The sequence below is a fragment of the Gouania willdenowi genome, chromosome 9, assembly GCF_900634775.1.
Source record: "Gouania willdenowi chromosome 9, fGouWil2.1, whole genome shotgun sequence".
Classification (NCBI taxonomy): Eukaryota; Metazoa; Chordata; class Actinopteri; order Blenniiformes; family Gobiesocidae; genus Gouania; species Gouania willdenowi.
Genome location: NC_041052.1, coordinates 15,172,774 through 15,194,977, shown reverse-complemented (window position 1 = coordinate 15,194,977; position 22,204 = coordinate 15,172,774). Strand labels below are relative to the sequence as shown.

The following is a 22,204-nucleotide window of genomic DNA, read 5'->3' as shown; positions in this document are numbered from 1 at the left end:
CTCCTGCAGCGTTTGGCAAATTGCCAGAATGCTCCGCGACAAAGCAAAAAGAACCAATCACAGCCAGTATTATGTTTGATGGACTGTCTGACAGCTGTTGCCCACAGGCCCCTCCCCTTTCCCGGGGCTGTAGCACCGTCTTTTTTACAGTGTATGGTCTGGATGAGTAGAAGATGGAATTGGTGACTTTTCTGCTTGGAAGGTATTTACTGCTGTTTGATTTACATTATGTTTGATTTGTAATTGTTTCAACCGGAGAATTGTGGTTGTAAACGATAATTGACGCAAGCAATTAAAAATAGAGGTTAAACGTATCCATCGACTGCCACTCTATGCATACGCGCCGCCACTCATCGGCCAGTTTAGGTCATGTGATAGATGCACCACGTGACTTAAAGCTCTGTCTACCCACTGTTAGTCTGTCCATCCCCATCAGTATACCCACTGTCAGTCTGTCTTTCCCCACCAGTCTACCCACTGTCAGTCTGTCTGTACCCATCAGTCTACCCACTGTTAGTCCGTCTGTCCCCACCAGTCTACCCACTGGCAGTCTGTGTCCCCCCACCAGTCTACCCATTGTCAGTCTGTCCAGTGATGTGAAGGCAGGGTAGGCAAGGTTTTAATTATAACATAATTATAAATAATTTATTTTTCCATTTCCAATAGCCTACAGTACTTATAAGTTTGAAAGTACGCATTTTGTGCATTTCATAGTCCAAATTACTAAACAGCGCTATTTCCTGGAAAGGCTGCCGTCTAATTCCGCTGTAAGGCAGGAGGAGGCCACACTCCCTCCCAAAAGCACACGGTCTGCCTTTGTTCCCATAGCGTGTTTTTATGTGTTTGTGCATGCGCAGTCAGTTCCCCAAGATGAAAACCATTTATGTCCAAAAGCAGCTCTCTTTGCTGCCTTTGGACGTAACCGTGCTATGCTAAATGCTATACGCTATAAGTTCCCAGTGCATTAGTGAATTGATCCCACGTGACCGCTGCTGCTACTTTTTCTCTCGCTCTAGTGAGTGGGCGGGATAAAACTACAGGCAGGATGACAACGCAAGAGACGATAGAGAAACTTTTTTTTTGAGGATAAACGACAGCTTTTAAACGATGGTAGCCCAACACCTGAGTTACAAGACCTTCAGCAAAGGTAAGGTCAGAAAATTGTTTCATACCTAACTTCACAGTGAATGGTACAAAATGAAGGATTGGCTTTGTGGATGCTCCTCACTGACGCTGTTCTGAGTTGTTGTTGTTGACATTTTCTCCGTGTTTCTGTGTTTCCAACACAAACAACAGATGCCCTACCGTGTCATGAGATATATCTTGTTGGGAGAGTATGGAGGCTATATTAATGAATTGTTTATGTTTCTTTAATGGTGTTTTTTATGTTATTTGTCTCAGATGGCTAAATGCTTCTGGATCTTGAGTTTTTTCTTTCTTATTTTGAATCTTATATTTTGATAAGCGCATTGAGATGACTGTTGCAAATTGCTTTATACAAATAAAGTTTATTTGAATTGAATTAAAACTTTCCAGCAAAAACATGAAATTGTCATTGGTGGTCTCGATTTGCAACGTGCCTACCCAACCCTACTGGTCACGGCACATCACTGAGTCTGTCTATCTGTCCCCATCAGTCAACAGAAAATAGAAGGGTTTTTTCATCAGTTTTAAATGTTTGAAATATGTGTAACACTTTACAATAAGGGTCCAGAAAGGCTTAACTAATGCTTAACTAAGGGTAAGTAATGCTTATGAGGAGCTTCTATACATTTATTAAGGTTTATCTAAGGTTAATAATGTTATGCAATTACCGTACTTAAAGTTAAGTATGGGTTACCTGGTGATGACATTGACATACACACTCCAAATAAACACTGCAAGTAAATGATCAGGAGGGAAATTATATTATAGTTATAAGCAATGCATCCCTAAGGATAACTAATTACATTATATAACATTCATTAATGCTGAGTTTTTTAATTACTAAGTAATATTAACTGCTTATCAATGCATTAACTGGTATGTTAGTTAATACATAATTATTATAACATTATTAAACTGTTAATTAATTCTTAATAATGCCTTAACTAATGTTAATTAAGGGGCCCTTGTTGTAAAGTGTTACCCATTGGGGTAAATTAGATAAATAAACACAAATCTGCTCATTATTATCATCTAAAAACTGTTGCACCTACAAAAATTTATTGTAACATATCTGCAGTTGTGTAATAGTTGTAGTTTTATTGTTCATTAATGATGTTCTGATGGTTCTGATTATTTTGTGTTGTTTGAATGCACCGTTGGACAGAGCTGGGATGCGAGTGGCTGTGAGAGGAGAAAGGGGCGGGTCAGGTGTGGAAGGGTGAGGAGACGGCACGTGTGTGAGAGGGAAGTTGGAAGTGAATGAATGAGGGAGCAGCCTAATCTGTTTATGCCTGTTTATTGTGTTGACGTGGTTACGGCCTACAGTAACCGCAGTTCTGTTCAGCAAAAAAGCAACTTTGCAGTCAAGAAGGTCATTTTTCTTCCCAACATCCTGAGGGATGCTATAGTATGTTTTTCAGACAACATACAGTAAAAAAGAGACTCCATCTTGTTAATTTTGAAAAATGCAAATGTTTTGCATTATTAAATTAACTTTTTTTTTTTTTATTGCAGCTGAGAAACAGTACTACTACAGCAAAGGCTGCTGATTCGTGCAGAGAGAGTCATGTGACCATGTGTTCTCTAAGGATAGAGTTCTAAAACCTGAGATGACATCACTGAGTTCTGAGTCTACTTTGGTAGACTTTCTGAGCAGAAGCAGCAACAGTAAGGGAAAGAATTTCAAAGCTTCACCTGATAAATAAACTTCTTGAGAGTTTTAACTTAACACGATCAACATGGCAAAGACAACAAACAAAAAAGCCAATACCACTCAGACAAAGGTGGATGACGTCCATTTCTTTAATTACCTGATAGAGGAATTAGACAATCTGAGCAAACATTTAATTATGAAACAATCTGAAATACTTCAGAAATCGGAGGCTAACGAATGTGCGTTAAAGGAGAAGATCAAAGAGCAAGAAGTCCAACTATGTCGACATAAAGAGAAGATGCAGGAAATGCATCAAAACTATGAAGAAAAATTGCAGACTGCAGACAAAATGATAGAGGAGCTAAAAGCACAACTGAGGGTCGAAACATCAAAAAACAACGTCTGTGTTTCACAAGATCCCAATCACCTCTGGACACCAGTTTACCCAGACCCCAATACTGGTATAATCTACCACTACCATTCCACACCAGATGAACAGTTCTCCACAGAACAGGTAGACAACAATTTTCCCCAACAACAGTGGATGATACCATTATACCCACATACTAGTAGTGGTATAGTTGACTACTCCCAGCCCCCTCAGCGGTTAATACCAGCATACCGAGACCCTACGGATTTGGTCCACTTTGGTAAGCCGTTAGAAGCAGTTTACCCAGAACCTAATACTGGTATGGTCTACCACCAGCAGCCCATACCTGATGGGATGTTTTACCCAGTAAATCCAGACTTCCATTATCCTGCGTATGAATGCCCACAACCCTTTTTAGAGAACATAGAGTCCGACCATCAATTCAACACTGAACACCAGGATATCGAAAATAACGCTTCCCAAGACCAAATGTCCTCAGAAGGTGTAGAGAGTGATACCCAGTTACCTCACAACCTCTCATCAGACTTAATGGAGGAAACAGACCAACAACTCTTATTAGAACTTGGTCAGAGCAAACACCAGGACCAAGGACTCTCTGAAAACCTGGGACAAATTATGGACCAGGCCAAGGGCTCTTCAAAGAACTGGGTCAGAGCAAAGACCAGCACCAAGGACTCTCTGAAAAACTGGGTTAAATTCAGTAAGTTCAAAGAGGACAAGAAACAGCTGGACAATCTCTCATCAGAATCAAAAGGGAATGACGTCCAGGAAGAAACTCTTCCTGAAGAACTCAATCAGACCAAAGTGCAAACTCACAATGTAGAAGCTCCAAAGAAATCAATGCGCAGAAAAAAAAAGAAGAATAAGAAAAAATCCCCAGCTTTTGTTTCAGTTTGGAGGGTTTTATAGATTAGTCTCAATGAGGCCATGGACTTAGTTTTGGGGGCCCTAGTGACTAATGTCATACTGTTTGGAGGATTGGCCTGACAAGAGCCAAGTACGAGCACCAATCAAACACTACTGGAGTGAGAGAGCAGCTCTAAGTGTGTGTTTGTTATACCAGCTAACATGAGGAATGACGTGCTCGAAGTGCAGGGACGGTGCTGGTCAGACAGTGTGGTGGCCTGGACTGGCTTTTCCACCGGGCAGGGGCTAACTTGGAGCTAGCGCGTGTTTCGGCTCCGAGCCATTCTGTTTCCACCAACATAGCTCCAGCTCTCGGAGGCAAAAACCAGAGGTACGCTGGCCCCACATAACTTCTGGGCTACAACTCAGCTCTGAAGGGGGCGGGTGGTAGGCGGGGTTATCGACGGTTCTCCAAAAACGAAAAGCAGCCATTTTTTTTAAGCTGGCGAGCGGCTGGTCACGTTGGCGCAAATCCGACAAAAAACATTTAAAAGTGAGTCCAAGAAGACAGCAGTGGTCAGAGAAGGAGAACATTGTTTCCTGGTACTGTGGGTGTCTGAAGAGGTTCAGGGGAAGTGGACGGAGCCCCACGGACCGAACAAAACTAAAGCCACGGAGGAGATCGTCCTGTAGAACTGTTTCTAATCCTGGTAAGTTTTATTTCACAATGTTGTTAACCTACTACCAATATTCACTTGCTACAATATTCCCTCATCAATATTATGAACGTTACTTCTAATGTGGTGCAGGCAAGCCAGTTAGCCGCTGGTTGGCTAGGAAACCATAATATTTTAATATTCCTGAAAGCAGCAGCAATATTTCATTGATCTGTATTCCATCCTGAAATATCATTATACACCATTTACTTGAATTTATATTTGTTTTCTGAATAAATGAAACTATTATAAAGAACTAATTTTATTTTCTATTCCTGGACAAAACAAGGCTCTTTCTTAACTCATTCATTGCCAACCATTTTCAGATTTTCTCCCCCCCTCAGTGCCAGCCGTTTTTGAGCATTTTGACTGATTTTTAAAGACCCACAGAATATTTTCTACGATGACTATCTGAAATCTGACACCAGATTCTGAAAGATTGAAGCCTCTACTTTTATTAACAAATTTCTTTCTGGCTCGCTTCCTTCCTTTGTAATCAGCCGTTAAATAGAGCAAGTTTTACACAAATCTTCAGTTTCAGAGCAAAAAGCTGAGAAAACAGCCTTTTTGTAAAAAACCCTGTCGGTGACTTTAAAGCTATTTTTTTTTTTTGCTTTAGTGACAACTCTAACATCTGAACATTGTTTCCTTATATAAAACAAACAAACAAAAAAAACCCTACTAAGACCGGGCTTAGTATTATTATTTATCTATGTCAGAGTTGAATGGATTTCTTACTGTATTTTGGCGTTCCTCCAAGTATCTCTCACGTCAGTTTGCACACACGCAACTTCCTCTTCCTCCCGACATGCAGCAATGACCGGTTAGTTGATGGTTTTATCTCACCATTGCAACATTATCAATAATCCACTTAGGTCCATCAATGTTTTGTGTTAGTATGTGGTGCTGTGAGCTGCTGGATACTTCACAATATCACTCCGTAGCACCATAATCTCACCCATTCCTGCTTCTCCCCCCCAGCTAATGGTAGCATCAGTGGCTAATCTCTCATCTAAAGGTGTACTGCTGCGATCTTCAGAGCACAGTTGGTCACTACAACATCCCACAGCTTAGATATTGATGAGGGACCTCCGCCAGTGTGTTTTCTAGTAATCCCCGTGAAAAAACGCAAATGTCGAGTTATCTCGTCAATGGCACTGAGCGTTTGGATTTGAAATGACGAGTTATCTCGTCAATGGCACTGAGTGAGTTAATCAAAAAGCATTGCACACTCTTTATTATACACTTGTTTTACCATATTTGATTTCCTATCTAGAAGTTTGGGGAAATACATACATGACGAACATCCAAACGTTATTCATAATGCAAAAAATGATCCATCAGACTGATAAATAACGCAGGATACAGAGAACACACACATGGATTATTGTTAAAAACACCAGATTTAAAACTCCAGATCGCATCAAACTCAAAACTGTCCAAATGATTTATAAAGTAAACGTTCACTTCCAAAACGTTGCAGAAAAGTTTTATTGTGGAGAGAAGAATTTAAGAGGAGAACTACATTTCAAGATGAAAAATGCTAGAACAACAGTCAAAAGAATGAATATAACAATATCAGGGGTAAAAATTTGGAACTGCGTAAGGGATGAAATAAAACAACATAAACCATTTTAAAAAGCTTTTTAAATAATATATTGTTAGTAAATATAAGAAAGAAGAGTAACATGTCATAAATACATTCATGTGTATATATGTTTGATGTGAACGTATAAACTGTATATAAAACTTGTGTAGAATATGTATTGTTAAAAAAGTAATACAAGCTAAATATTTTTTTGTATGTGATTATCTAGAGAGCCTTGTTTAGTTTTGTTGTGATAAGGTAGGTTTGTATAAGCTTTGCTTCAACCGACACTTTTGGCTTAAGGATTACACAATTGTTTGTTTTTGTATTTTCTTATTGTGGAGACTGCCAAAATAATTAATAAATTCAAATTTTTTCAATGTTTCTATTCAGGAAAAAAGGAGGACGATTTTAATGCAGATTTTCTTCCATGGAGCAGTCAGGGACACAGTTCATGGACCAGAACCAGGACCAGGACTACGTCCATGGTCCATAACCTCCAGCTCATGATGAACTCCTCAGCACTGGTTGGACTGGTGTTATATATATGTTGAGTTGGTTTATATATCCATTTTTACTTTGTATAAATAAATTGTAAATAAATAAATTAATTGTAAATTAATTTGTATTCTACAAGGACTTTGTTCATTGTTTGTTGCCTACTTGTAAGCACACACATTTATTTTATTTTATTCAGATAATTTAATTGCTTTTTACATTCACTTTTTGCAAGATAGAAACATAACCTGTCCTGCTGTAGCACACACTACTAGGTTTGTATTTTTTTTTAAATTTTGATACATTTATAGAATTGAAAAGTTCACACAATACTAACCTAATGAGTAGGACACCTAAATATAATGCAATGGAGATTTCCTCAAATCAAAATTTATTGAAACAAATCAAACAGCAGCAATAGGTATAAAACAAATGTGGATAAATAAGGTGTCGTTGATCATTAATAACACAAGTTGAACAGCTTGATGAGGACACAAACATTTAAATCCAGCATCCCTTCAGTCACACACACAGTAGGTCCTCGGTCCAAATGGAGATGGATGGAATTACACCAGGATACGTTAGTTTGACACAAACTTGCGCTGATTCTGGTCATATTGTGTCGCAGCAGTGCAATCACGGATGTGCACAGTCAGCATTAAGAGCATCTATAATGATAAACAAACATATCAAAATCAACGTATTGCCTTTATCTGCTGTACTTATGCAGGTGGCTAAGCTAAGTAGCTAAGGCTAACACTAACACGGTCATTGTTAAGCAATAAAACGTCTTTGATAATTACCTGTGTTCACAAATGTCGCAGATTCCCGTGACTTCGTTAAAGACGGATGGATTTGTTCAGCTGAATATTTACATAGAATAGGATAGTATTCATACAATGTCAACAGTCAAAACATGGTCTTCATTATGGCGCAAGCGCTCATGGGTAAACTGCTACGTAATCAGTGATGTACCGACGTATTGTGGTGACGCAAAGACGTGGCCCCAACTTGCCGCTACTGTGGTGGAAAACCAAACTGGCTCTTCAGCTAAACAGGACTAGCTCTGAAGGTAGCTCTTGCTCCAACTATAGCTCTGAACGAAAAGCCCGTGCTCTTGGTGGAAAAGCCCTATGAGTGGCCAAACCAAAGAACTGGTTCTTGGGTGTAGAGAATGCTGTAAAGAGAGATTCAATGCAAAAGAGCCCTTAAAGGTGCCGTCTGCAACTCACGTAAAAGTGATTTTTTGTCATATTTGCTAAAGCTGTCGCTATGTAAGGACAGCTTTACATCAAACTAGTAGTTTGTGTGAAAAAAACAAGCTCATTGAGTCCCCCCTGCTGCTCCTGCAGCGTTTGGCAAATTGCCAGAATGCTCCGCGACAAAGCAAAAAGAACCAATCACAGCCAGTATTATGATTGATGGACTGTCTGACAGCTGTTGCCCACAGGCCCCTCCCCTTTCCCGGGGCTGTAGCACCGTCTTTTTTACAGTGTATGGTCTGGATGAGTAGAAGATGGAATTGGTGACTTTTCTGCTTGGAAGGTATTTACTGCTGTTTGATTTACATTATGTTTGATTTGTAATTGTTTCAACCGGAGAATTGTGGTTGTAAACGATAATTGACGCAAGCAATTAAAAATAGAGGTTAAACGTATCCATCGACTGCCACTCTATGCATACGCGCCGCCACTCATCGGCCAGTTTAGGTCATGTGATAGATGCACCACGTGACTTAAAGCTCCGTCTACCCACTGTTAGTCTGTCCATCCCCATCAGTATACCCACTGTCAGTCTGTCTTTCCCCACCAGTCTACCCACTGTCAGTCTGTCTTTCCCCACCAGTCTACCCACTGTCAGTCTGTCTGTACCCATCAGTCTACCCACTGTTAGTCCGTCTGTCCCCAGCAGTTTACCCACTGTTAGTCCGCCTGTCCCCAGCAGTCTACACACTGTCAGTCTGTCTGTCCCCACCAGTCTACCTACTGCCAAATCTGTCTGTCCCCACCAGTCTACCCACTGTCAGTCTGTCTGCCCCCATCAGTCTAACCACTGTCAGCCTGTCTGTCCCCACCAGTCTACCCACTGGCAGTCTGTGTCCCCCCACCAGTCTACCCATTGTCAGTCTGTCCAGTGATGTGAAGGCAGGGTAGGCAAGGTTTTAATTATAACATAATTATAAATAATTTATTTTTCCATTTCCAATAGCCTACAGTACCTATAAGTTTGAAAGTACGCATTTTGTGCATTTCATAGCCCAAATTACTAAACAGCGCTATTTCCTGGAAAGGCTGCCGTCTAATTCCGCTGTAAGGCAGGAGGAGGCCACACTCCCTCCCAAAAGCACACGGTCTGCCTTTGTTCCCATAGCGTGTTTTTATGTGTTTGTGCATGCGCAGTCAGTTCCCCAAGATGAAAACCATTTATGTCCAAAAGCAGCTCTCTTTGCTGCCTTTGGACGTAACCGTGCTATTCTAAATGCTATACGCTATAAGTTCCCAGTGCATTAGTGAATTGATACTACGTGACCGCTGCTGCTACTTTTTCTCTCGCTCTAGTGAGTGGGCGGGATAAAACTACAGGCAGGATGACAACGCAAGAGACGATAGAGAAACTTTTTTTTGAGGATAAACGACAGCTTTTAAACGATGGTAGCCCAACACCTGAGTTACAAGACCTTCAGCAAAGGTAAGGTCAGAAAATTGTTTCATACCTAACTTCACAGTGAATGGTACAAAATGAAGGATTGGCTTTGTGGATGCTCCTCACTGACGCTGTTCTGAGTTGTTGTTTTTGTCATTTTCTCCGTGTTTCTGTGTTTCCAACACAAACAACAGATGCCCTACCGTGTCATGAGATATATCTTGTTGGGAGAGTATGGAGGCTATATTAATGAATTGTTTATGTTTCTTTAATGGTGTTTTTTATGTTATTTGTCTCAGATGGCTAAATGCTTCTGGATCTTGAGTTTTTTCTTTCTTATTTTGAATCTTATATTTTGATAAGCGCATTGAGATGACTGTTGCAAATTGCTTTATACAAATAAAGTTTATTTGAATTGAATTAAAACTTTCCAGCAAAAACATGAAATTGTCATTGGTGGTCTCGATTTGCAACGTGCCTACCCAACCCTACTGGTCACGGCACATCACTGAGTCTGTCTATCTGTCCCCATCAGTCAACAGAAAATAGAAGGGTTTTTTCATCAGTTTTAAATGTTTGAAATATGTGTAACACTTTACAATAAGGGTCCAGAAAGGCTTAACTAATGCTTAACTAAGGGTAAGTAATGCTTATGAGGAGCTTCTATACATTTATTAAGGTTTATCTAAGGTTAATAATGTTATGCAATTACCGTACTTAAAGTTAAGTATGGGTTACCTGGTGATGACATTGACATACACACTCCAAATAAACACTGCAAGTAAATGATTAGGAGGGAAATTATATTATAGTTATAAGCAATGCATCCCTAAGGATAACTAATTACATTATATAACATTCATTAATGCTGAGTTTTTTAATTACTAAGTAATATTAACTGCTTATCAATGCATTAACTGGTATGTTAGTTAATACATAATTATTATAACATTATTAAACTGTTAATTAATTCTTAATAATGCCTTAACTAATGTTAATTAAGGGGCCCTTGTTGTAAAGTGTTACCCATTGGGGTAAATTAGATAAATAAACACAAATCTGCTCATTATTATCATCTAAAAACTGTTGCACCTACAAAAATTTATTGTAACATATCTGCAGTTGTGTAATAGTTGTAGTTTTATTGTTCATTAATGATGTTCTGATGGTTCTGATTATTTTGTGTTGTTTGAATGCACCGTTGGACAGAGCTGGGATGCGAGTGGCTGTGAGAGGAGAAAGGGGCGGGTCAGGTGTGGAAGGGTGAGGAGACGGCACGTGTGTGAGAGGGAAGTTGGAAGTGAATGAATGAGGGAGCAGCCTAATCTGTTTATGCCTGTTTATTGTGTTGACGTGGTTACGGCCTACAGTAACCGCAGTTCTGTTCAGCAAAAAAGCAACTTTGCAGTCAAGAAGGTCATTTTTCTTCCCAACATCCTGAGGGATGCTATAGTATGTTTTTCAGACAACATACAGTAAAAAAGAGACTCCATCTTGTTAATTTTGAAAAATGCAAATGTTTTGCATTATTAAATTAACTTTTTTTTTTTTTATTGCAGCTGAGAAACAGTACTACTACAGCAAAGGCTGCTGATTCGTGCAGAGAGAGTCATGTGACCATGTGTTCTCTAAGGATAGAGTTCTAAAACCTGAGATGACATCACTGAGTTCTGAGTCTACTTTGGTAGACTTTCTGAGCAGAAGCAGCAACAGTAAGGGAAAGAATTTCAAAGCTTCACCTGATAAATAAACTTCTTTAAAGTTTTAACTTAACACGATCAACATGGCAAAGACAACAAACAAAAAAGCCAATACCACTCAGACAAAGGTGGATTTCTTTAATTACCTGATAGAGGAATTAGACAATCTGAGCAAACATTTAATTATGAAACAATCTGAAATACTTCAGAAATCGGAGGCTAACGAATGTGCGTTAAAGGAGAAGATCAAAGAGCAAGAAGTCCAACTGTGTCGACATAAAGAGAAGATGCAGGAAATGCATCAAAACTATGAAGAAAAATTGCAGACTGCAGACAACATGATAGAGGAGCTAAAAGCACAACTGAGGGTCGAAACATCAAAAAACAACGTCTGTGTTTCACAAGATCCCAATCACCTCTGGACACCAGTTTACCCAGACCCCAATACTGGTATAATCTACCACTACCATTCCACACCAGATGAACAGTTCTCCACAGAACAGGTAGACAACAATTTTCCCCAACAACAGTGGATGATACCATTATACCCACATACTAGTAGTGGTATAGTTGACTACTCCCAGCCCCCTCAGCGGTTAATACCAGCATACCGAGACCCTACAGATTTGGTCCACTTTGGTAAGCCGTTAGAAGCAGTTTACCCAGAACCTAATACTGGTATGGTCTACCACCAGCAGCCCATACCTGATGGGATGTTTTACCCAGTAAATCCAGACTTCCATTATCCTGCGTATGAATGCCCACAACCCTTTTTAGAGAACATAGAGTCCGACCATCAATTCAACACTGAACACCAGGATATCGAAAATAACGCTTCCCAAGACCAAATGTCCTCAGAAGGTGTAGAGAGTGATACCCAGTTACCTCACAACCTCTCATCAGACTTAATGGAGGAAACAGACCAACAACTCTTATTAGAACTTGGTCAGAGCAAACACCAGGACCAAGGACTCTCTGAAAACCTGGGACAAATTATGGACCAGGCCAAGGGCTCTTCAAAGAACTGGGTCAGAGCAAAGACCAGCACCAAGGACTCTCTGAAAAACTGGGTTAAATTCAGTAAGTTCAAAGAGGACAAGAAACAGCTGGACAATCTCTCATCAGAATCAAAAGGGAATGACGTCCAGGAAGAAACTCTTCCTGAAGAACTCAATCAGACCAAAGTGCAAACTCACAATGTAGAAGCTCCAAAGAAATCAATGCGCAGAAAAAAAAAGAAGAATAAGAAAAAATCCCCAGCTTTTGTTTCAGTTTGGAGGGTTTTATAGATTAGTCTCAATGAGGCCATGGACTTAGTTTTGGGGGCCCTAGTGACTAATGTCATACTGTTTGGAGGATTGGCCTGACAAGAGCCAAGTACGAGCACCAATCAAACACTACTGGAGTGAGAGAGCAGCTCTAAGTGTGTGTTTGTTATACCAGCTAACATGAGGAATGACGTGCTCGAAGTGCAGGGACGGTGCTGGTCAGACAGTGTGGTGGCCTGGACTGGCTTTTCCACCGGGCAGGGGCTAACTTGGAGCTAGCGCGTGTTTCTGCTCCGAGCCATTCTGTTTCCACCAACATAGCTCCAGCTCTCGGAGGCAAAAACCAGAGGTACGCTGGCCCCACATAGCTTCTGGGCTACAACTCAGCTCTGAAGGGGGCGGGTGGTAGGCGGGGTTATCGACGGTTCTCCAAAAACGAAAAGCAGCCATTTTTTTTAAGCTGGCGAGCGGCTGGTCACGTTGGCGCAAATCCGACAAAAAACATTTAAAAGTGAGTCCAAGAAGACAGCAGTGGTCAGAGAAGGAGAACATTGTTTCCTGGTACTGTGGGTGTCTGAAGAGGTTCAGGGGAAGTGGACGGAGCCCCACGGACCGAACAAAACTAAAGCCACGGAGGAGATCGTCCTGTAGAACTGTTTCTAATCCTGGTAAGTTTTTATTTCACAATGTTGTTAACCTACTACCAATATTCACTTGCTACAATATTCCCTCATCAATATTATGAAGATTACTTCTAATGTGGTGCAGGCAAGCCAGTTAGCCGCTGGTTAGCTAGGAAACCATAATATTTTAATATTCCTGAAAGCAGCAGCAATATTTCATTGATCTGTATTCCATCCTGAAATATCATAATACACCATTTACTTGAATTTATATTTGTTTTCTGAATAAATGAAACTATTATAAAGAACTAATTTTATTTTCTATTCCTGGACAAAACAAGGCTCTTTCTTAACTCATTCATTGCCAACCATTTTCAGATTTTCTCCCCCCCTCAGTGCCAGCTGTTTTTGAGCATTTTGACTGATTTTTAAAGACCCACAGAATATTTTCTACGATGACTATCTGAAATCTGACACCAGATTCTGAAAGATTGAAGCCTCTACTTTTATTAACAAATTTCTTTCTGGCTCGCTCCGTTCTTTTGTAATCAGCCGTTGAATAGAGCAAGTTTTACACAAATCTTCAGTTTCAGAGCAAAAAGCTGAGAAAACAGCCTTTTTGTAAAAAATCCTGTCAGTGACTTTAAAGCTATTTTTTTTTTTTGCTTTAGTGACAACTCTAGCATCTGAACATTTTTTCCTCATATAAAACATACAAACAAAAAAACCCTACTAAGACCGGGCTTAGTATTATTATTTATCTATGTCAGAGTTGAATGGATTTCTTACTGTATTTTGGCGTTCCTCCAAGTATCTCTCACGTCAGTTTGCACACACGCAACTTCCTCTTCCTCCCGACATGCAGCAATGACCGGTTAGTTGATGGTTTTATCTCACCATTGCAACATTATCAATAATCCACTTAGGTCCATCAATGTTTTGTGTTAGTATGTGGTGCTGTGAGCTGCTGGATACTTCACAATATCACTCCGTAGCACCATAATCTCACCCATTCCTGCTTCTCCCCCCCAGCTAATGGTAGCATCAGTGGCTAATCTCTCATCTAAAGGTGTACTGCTGCGATCTTCAGAGCACAGTTGGTCACTACAACACCCCACAGCTTAGATATTGATGAGGGACCTCCGCCAGTGTGTTTTCTAGTAATCCCCGTGAAAAAACGCAAATGTCGAGTTATCTCGTCAATGGCACTGAGCGTTTGGATTTGAAATGACGAGTTATCTCGTCAATGGCACTGAGTGAGTTAATCAAAAAGCATTGCACACTCTTTATTATACACTTGTTTTACCATATTTGATTTCCTATCTAGAAGTTTGGGGAAATACATACATGACGAACATCCAAACGTTATTCATAATGCAAAAAATGATCCATCAGACTGATAAATAACGCAGGATACAGAGAACACACACATGGATTATTGTTAAAAACACCAGATTTAAAACTCCAGATCGCATCAAACTCAAAAACTGTCCAAATGATTTATAAAGTAAACGTTCACTTCCAAAAGGGTTGCAGAAAAGTTTTATTGTGGAGAGAAGAATTTAAGAGGAGAACTACATTTCAAGATGAAAAATGCTAGAACAACAGTCAAAAGAATGAATATAACAATATCAGGGGTAAAAATTTGGAACTGCGTAAGGGATGAAATAAAACAACATAAACCTTTTTAAAAAGCTTTTTAAATAATATATTGTTAGTAAATATAAGAAAGAAGAGTAACATGTCATAAATACATTCATGTGTATATATGTTGATGTGAACGTATAAACTGTATATAAAACTTGTGTAGAATATGTATTGTTAAAAAAGTAATACAAGCTAAATATTTTTTTGTATGTGATTATCTAGAGAGCCTTGTTTAGTTTTGTTGTGATAAGGTAGGTTTGTATAAGCTTTGCTTCAACCGACACTTTTGGCTTAAGGATTACACAATTGTTTGTTTTTGTATTTTCTTATTGTGGAGACTGCCAAAATACTTAATAAATTCAAATATTTTCAATGTTTCTATTCAGGAAAAAAGGAGGACGATTTTAATGCAGATTTTCTTCCATGGAGCAGTCAGGGACACAGTTCATGGATCAGAACCAGGACCAGGACTACGTCCATGGTCCATAACCTCCAGCTCATGATGAACTCCTCAGCACTGGTTGGACTGGTGTTATATATATGTTGAGTTGGTTTATATATCCATTTTTACTTTGTTTAAATAAATTGTAAATAAATAAATTAATTGTAAATTAATTTGTATTCTACAAGGACTTTGTTCATTGTTTGTTGCCTACTTGTAAGCACACACATTTATTTTATTTTATTCAGATAATTTAATTGCTTTTTACATTCACTTTTTGCAAGATAGAAACACAACCTGTCCTGCTGTAGCACACACTATTAGGTTTGTATTTTTTTTTAAATTTTGATACATTTATAGAATTGAAAAGTTCACACAATACTAACCTAATGAGTAGGACACTTAAATATAATGCAATGGAGATTTCCTCAAATCAAAATTTATTGAAACAAATCAAACAGCAGCAATAGGTATAAAACAAATGTGGATAAATAAGGTGTCGTTGATCATTAATAACACAAGTTGAACAGCTTGATGAGGACACAAACATTTAATTCCAGCATCCCTTCAGTCACACACACAGTAGGTCCTCGGTCCAAATGGAGATGGATGGAATGACACCAGGATACGTTAGTTTGACACAAACTTGCGCTGATTCTGGTCATATTGTGTCGCAGCAGTGCAATCACGGATGTGCACAGTCAGCATTAAGAGCATCTATAATGATAAACATATCAAAATCAACGTATTGCCTTTATCTGCTGTACTTATGCAGGTGGCTAAGCTAAGTAGCTAAGGCTAACACTAACACGGTCATTGTTAAGCAATAAAACGTCTTTGATAATTACCTGTGTTCACAAATGTCGCAGATTCCCGTGACTTCGTTAAAGACCGATGGATTTGTTCAGGTGAATATTTACATAGAATAGAATAGTATTCATACAATGTCAACAGTCAAAACATGGTCTTCATTATGGCGCAAGCGCTCTTGGGTAAACTGCTACGTAATCAGTGATGTACCGACGTATTGTGGTGACGCAAAGACGTGGCCCCAACTTGCCGCTACTGTGGTGGAAAACCAAACTGGCTCTTCAGCTAAACAGGACTAGCTCTGAAGGTAGCTCTTGCTCCAACTATAGCTCTGAACGAAAAGCCCGTGCTCTTGGTGGAAAAGCCCTATGAGTGGCCAAACCAAAGAACTGGTTCTTGGGTGTAGAGAATGCTGTAAAGAGAGATTCAATGCAAAAGAGCCCTTAAAGGTGCCGTCTGCAACTCACGTAAAAGTGATTTTTTGTCATATTTGCTAAAGCTGTCGCTATGTAAGGACAGCTTTACATCAAACTAGTAGTTTGTGTGAAAAAAACAAGCTCATTGAGTCCCCCCTGCTGCTCCTGCAGCGTTTGGCAAATTGCCAGAATGCTCCGCGACAAAGCAAAAAGAACCAATCACAGCCAGTATTATGATTGATGGACTGTCTGACAGCTGTTGCCCACAGGCCCCTCCCCTTTCCCGGGGCTGTAGCACCGTCTTTTTTACAGTGTATGGTCTGGATGAGTAGAAGATGGAATTGGTGACTTTTCTGCTTGGAAGGTATTTACTGCTGTTTGATTTACATTATGTTTGATTTGTAATTGTTTCAACCGGAGAATTGTGGTTGTAAACGATAATTGACGCAAGCAATTAAAAATAGAGGTTAAACGTATCCATCGACTGCCACTCTATGCATACGCGCCGCCACTCATCGGCCAGTTTAGGTCATGTGATAGATGCACCACGTGACTTAAAGCTCCGTCTACCCACTGTTAGTCTGTCCATCCCCATCAGTATACCCACTGTCAGTCTGTCTTTCCCCACCAGTCTACCCACTGTCAGTCTGTCTGTACCCATCAGTCTACCCACTGTCAGTCTGTCTGCCCCCATCAGTCTAACCACTGTCAGCCTGTCTGTCCCCACCAGTCTACCCACTGGCAGTCTGTGTCCCCCCACCAGTCTACCCACTGGCAGTCTGTGTCCCCCCACCAGTCTACCCACTGGCAGTCTGTGTCCCCCCACCAGTCTACCCATTGTCAGTCTGTCCAGTGATGTGAAGGCAGGGTAGGCAAGGTTTTAATTATAACATAATTATAAATTATTTATTTTTCCATTTCCAATAGCCTACAGTACCTATAAGTTTGAAAGTACGCATTTTGTGCATTTCATAGCCCAAATTACTAAACAGCGCTATTTCCTGGAAAGGCTGCCGTCTCATTCCGCTGTAAGGCAGGAGGAGGCCACACTCCCTCCCAAAAGCACACGGTCTGCCTTTGTTCCCATAGCGTGTTTTTATGTGTTTGTGCATGCGCAGTCAGTTCCCCAAGATGAAAACCATTTATGTCCAAAAGCAGCTCTCTTTGCTGCCTTTGGACGTAACCGTGCTATGCTAAATGCTATACGCTATAAGTTCCCAGTGCATTAGTGAATTGATCCCACGTGACCGCTGCTGCTACTTTTTCTCTCGCTCTAGTGAGTGGGCGGGATAAAACTACAGGCAGGATGACAACGCAAGAGACGATAGAGAAACTTTTTTTTTGAGGATAAACGACAGCTTTTAAACGATGGTAGCCCAACACCTGAGTTACAAGACCTTCAGCAAAGGTAAGGTCAGAAAATTGTTTCATACCTAAATTCACAGTGAATGGTACAAAATGAAGGATTGGCTTTGTGGATGCTCCTCACTGAGGCTGTTCTGAGTTGTTGTTGTTGACATTTTCTCCGTGTTTCTGTGTTTCCAACACAAACAACAGATGCCCTACCGTGTCATGAGATATATCTTGTTGGGAGAGTATGGAGGCTATATTAATGAATTGTTTATGTTTCTTTAATGGTGTTTTTTATGTTATTTGTCTCAGATGGCTAAATGCTTCTGGATCTTGAGTTTTTTCTTTCTTATTTTGAATCTTATATTTTGATAAGCGCATTGAGATGACTGTTGCAAATTGCTTTATACAAATAAAGTTTATTTGAATTGAATTAAAACTTTCCAGCAAAAACATGAAATTGTCATTGGTGGTCTCGATTTGCAACGTGCCTACCCAACCCTACTGGTCACGGCACATCACTGAGTCTGTCTATCTGTCCCCATCAGTCAACAGAAAATAGAAGGGTTTTTTCATCAGTTTTAAATGTTTGAAATATGTGTAACACTTTACAATAAGGGTCCAGAAAGGCTTAACTAATGCTTAACTAAGGGTAAGTAATGCTTATGAGGAGCTTCTATACATTTATTAAGGTTTATCTAAGGTTAATAATGTTATGCAATTACCGTACTTAAAGTTAAGTATGGGTTACCTGGTGATGACATTGACATACACACTCCAAATAAACACTGCAAGTAAATGATTAGGAGGGAAATTATATTATAGTTATAAGCAATGCATCCCTAAGGATAACTAATTACATTATATAACATTCATTAATGCTGAGTTTTTTAATTACTAAGTAATATTAACTGCTTATCAATGCATTAACTGGTATGTTAGTTAATACATAATTATTATAACATTATTAAACTGTTAATTAATTCTTAATAATGCCTTAACTAATGTTAATTAAGGGGCCCTTGTTGTAAAGTGTTACCCATTGGGGTAAATTAGATAAATAAACACAAATCTGCTCATTATTATCATCTAAAAACTGTTGCACCTACAAAAATTTATTGTAACATATCTGCAGTTGTGTAATAGTTGTAGTTTTATTGTTCATTAATGATGTTCTGATGGTTCTGATTATTTTGTGTTGTTTGAATGCACCGTTAGACAGAGCTGGGATGCGAGTGGCTGTGAGAGGAGAAAGGGGCGGGTCAGGTGTGGAAGGGTGAGGAGACGGCACGTGTGTGAGAGGGAAGTTGGAAGTGAATGAATGAGGGAGCAGCCTAATCTGTTTATGCCTGTTTATTGTGTTGACGTGGTTACGGCCTACAGTAACCGCAGTTCTGTTCAGCAAAAAAGCAACTTTGCAGTCAAGCAGGTCATTTTTCTTCCCAACATCCTGATGGATGCTATAGTATGTTTTTCAGACAACATACAGTAAAAAAGAGACTCCATCTTGTTAATTTTGAAAAATGCAAATGTTTTGCATTATTAAATTAACTTTTTTTTTTTTATTGCAGCTGAGAAACAGTACTACTACAGCAAAGGCTGCTGATTCGTGCAGAGAGAGTCATGTGACCATGTGTTCTCTAAGGATAGAGTTCTAAAACCTGAGATGACATCACTGAGTTCTGAGTCTACTTTGGTAGACTTTCTGAGCAGAAGCAGCAACAGTAAGGGAAAGAATTTCAAAGCTTCACCTGATAAATAAACTTCTTTAGAGTTTTAACTTAACACGATCAACATGGCAAAGACAACAAACAAAAAAGCCAATACCACTCAGACAAAGGTGGATGACGTCCATTTCTTTAATTACCTGATAGAGGAATTAGACAATCTGAGCAAACATTTAATTATGAAACAATCTGAAATACTTCAGAAATCGGAGGCTAACGAATGTGCGTTAAAGGAGAAGATCAAAGAGCAAGAAGTCCAACTGTGTCGGCATAAAGAGAAGATGCAGGAAATGCATCAAAACTATGAAGAAAAATTGCAGACTGCAGACAAAATGATAGAGGAGCTAAAAGCACAACTGAGGGTCGAAACATCAAAAAACAACGTCTGTGTTTCACAAGATCCCAATCACCTCTGGACACCAGTTTACCCAGACCCCAATACTGGTATAATCTACCACTACCATTCCACACCAGATGAACAGTTCTCCACAGAACAGGTAGACAACAATTTTCCCCAACAACAGTGGATGATACCATTATACCCACATACTAGTAGTGGTATAGTTGACTACTCCCAGCCCCCTCAGCGGTTAATACCAGCATACCGAGACCCTACAGATTTGGTCCACTTTGGTAAGCCGTTAGAAGCAGTTTACCCAGAACCTAATACTGGTATGGTCTACCACCAGCAGCCCATACCTGATGGGATGTTTTACCCAGTAAATCCAGACTTCCATTATCCTGCGTATGAATGCCCACAACCCTTTTAGAGAACATAGAGTCCGACCATCAATTCAACACTGAACACCAGGATATCGAAAATAACGCTTCCCAAGACCAAATGTCCTCAGAAGGTGTAGAGAGTGATACCCAGTTACCTCACAACCTCTCATCAGACTTAATGGAGGAAACAGACCAACAACTCTTATTAGAACTTGGTCAGAGCAAACACCAGGACCAAGGACTCTCTGAAAACCTGGGACAAATTATGGACCAGGCCAAGGGCTCTTCAAAGAACTGGGTCAGAGCAAAGACCAGCACCAAGGACTCTCTGAAAAACTGGGTTAAATTCAGTAAGTTCAAAGAGGACAAGAAACAGCTGGACAATCTCTCATCAGAATCAAAAGGGAATGACGTCCAGGAAGAAACTCTTCCTGAAGAACTCAATCAGACCAAAGTGCAAACTCACAATGTAGAAGCTCCAAAGAAATCAATGCGCAGAAAAAAAAAGAAGAATAAGAAAAAATCCCCAGCTTTTGTTTCAGTTTGGAGGGTTTTATAGATTAGTCTCAATGAGGCCATGGACTTAGTTTTGGGGGCCCTAGTGACTAATGTCATACTGTTTGGAGGATTGGCCTGACAAGAGCCAAGTACGAGCACCAATCAAACACTACTGGAGTGAGAGAGCAGCTCTAAGTGTGTGTTTGTTATACCAGCTAACATGAGGAATGACGTGCTCGAAGTGCAGGGACGGTGCTGGTCAGACAGTGTGGTGGCCTGGACTGGCTTTTCCACCGGGCAGGGGCTAACTTGGAGCTAGCGCGTGTTTCTGCTCCGAGCCATTCTGTTTCCACCAACATAGCTCCAGCTCTCGGAGGCAAAAACCAGAGGTACGCTGGCCCCACATAGCTTCTGGGCTACAACTCAGCTCTGAAGGGGGCGGGTGGTAGGCGGGGTTATCGACGGTTCTCCAAAAACGAAAAGCAGCCATTTTTTTAAGCTGGCGAGCGGCTGGTCACGTTGGCGCAAATCCGACAAAAAACATTTAAAAGTGAGTCCAAGAAGACAGCAGTGGTCAGAGAAGGAGAACATTGTTTCCTGGTACTGTGGGTGTCTGAAGAGGTTCAGGGGAAGTGGACGGAGCCCCACGGACCGAACAAAACTAAAGCCACGGAGGAGATCGTCCTGTAGAACTCTTTCTAATCCTGGTAAGTTTTATTTCACAATGTTGTTAACCTACTACCAATATTCACTTGCTACAATATTCCCTCATCAATATTATGAAGATTACTTCTAATGTGGTGCAGGCAAGCCAGTTAGCCGCTGGTTAGCTAGGAAACCATAATATTTTAATATTCCTGAAAGCAGCAGCAATATTTCATTGATCTGTATTCCATCCTGAAATATCATAATACACCATTTACTTGAATTTATATTTGTTTTCTGAATAAATGAAACTATTATAAAGAACTAATTTTATTTTCTATTCCTGGACAAAACAAGGCTCTTTCTTAACTCATTCATTGCCAACCATTTTCAGATTTTCTCCCCCCCTCAGTGCCAGCTGTTTTTGAGCATTTTGACTGATTTTTAAAGACCCACAGAATATTTTCTACGATGACTATCTGAAATCTGACACCAGATTCTGAAAGATTGAAGCCTCTACTTTTATTAACAAATTTCTTTCTGGCTCGCTTCCTTCCTTTGTAATCAGCCGTTAAATAGAGCAAGTTTTACACAAATCTTCAGTTTCAGAGCAAAAAGCTGAGAAAACAGCCTTTTTGTAAAAAACCCTGTCGGTGACTTTAAAGCTATTTTTTTTTTTTTGCTTTAGTGACAACTCTAACATCTGAACATTGTTTCCTCATATAAAACAAACAAACAAAAAAAACCCTACTAAGACCGGGCTTAGTATTATTATTTATCTATGTCAGAGTTGAATGGATTTCTTACTGTATTTTGGCGTTCCTCCAAGTATCTCTCACGTCAGTTTGCACACACGCAACTTCCTCTTCCTCC

General features: G+C 39.9%; 2 protein-coding genes across 4 annotated transcripts; both read left to right on the top strand.

The window, feature by feature from the left end:
* Window positions 1–1,092: 1,092 nt before the first annotated feature.
* On the top strand, window positions 1,093–6,864 carry LOC114470040 (uncharacterized). Of its 2 annotated transcripts, none has more exons than XM_028458031.1 (3): window positions 1,093–1,147; window positions 2,662–4,747; window positions 6,735–6,864. In XM_028458031.1, the coding sequence occupies exon 2, from the start codon at window positions 2,886–2,888 to the stop codon at window positions 4,098–4,100; it is 1,215 nt and encodes a 404-aa protein (XP_028313832.1). In that variant the 5' UTR covers window positions 1,093–1,147; window positions 2,662–2,885; the 3' UTR covers window positions 4,101–4,747; window positions 6,735–6,864. The 2 variants fall into 2 exon arrangements, with proteins under 2 accessions (XP_028313832.1, XP_028313833.1); XM_028458032.1 differs by lacking the exon at window positions 1,093–1,147 and adding an exon at window positions 2,312–2,365.
* Window positions 6,865–9,472: 2,608 nt separating this feature from the next.
* On the top strand, window positions 9,473–15,161 carry LOC114470042 (uncharacterized). 2 transcript variants are annotated; one of them, XM_028458033.1, is made up of 3 exons: window positions 9,473–9,527; window positions 11,042–13,118; window positions 15,107–15,161. In XM_028458033.1, the coding sequence occupies exon 2, from the start codon at window positions 11,266–11,268 to the stop codon at window positions 12,469–12,471; it is 1,206 nt and encodes a 401-aa protein (XP_028313834.1). In that variant the 5' UTR covers window positions 9,473–9,527; window positions 11,042–11,265; the 3' UTR covers window positions 12,472–13,118; window positions 15,107–15,161. The 2 variants fall into 2 exon arrangements, with proteins under 2 accessions (XP_028313834.1, XP_028313835.1); XM_028458034.1 differs by lacking the exon at window positions 9,473–9,527 and adding an exon at window positions 10,698–10,745.
* Window positions 15,162–22,204: the final 7,043 nt, after the last annotated feature.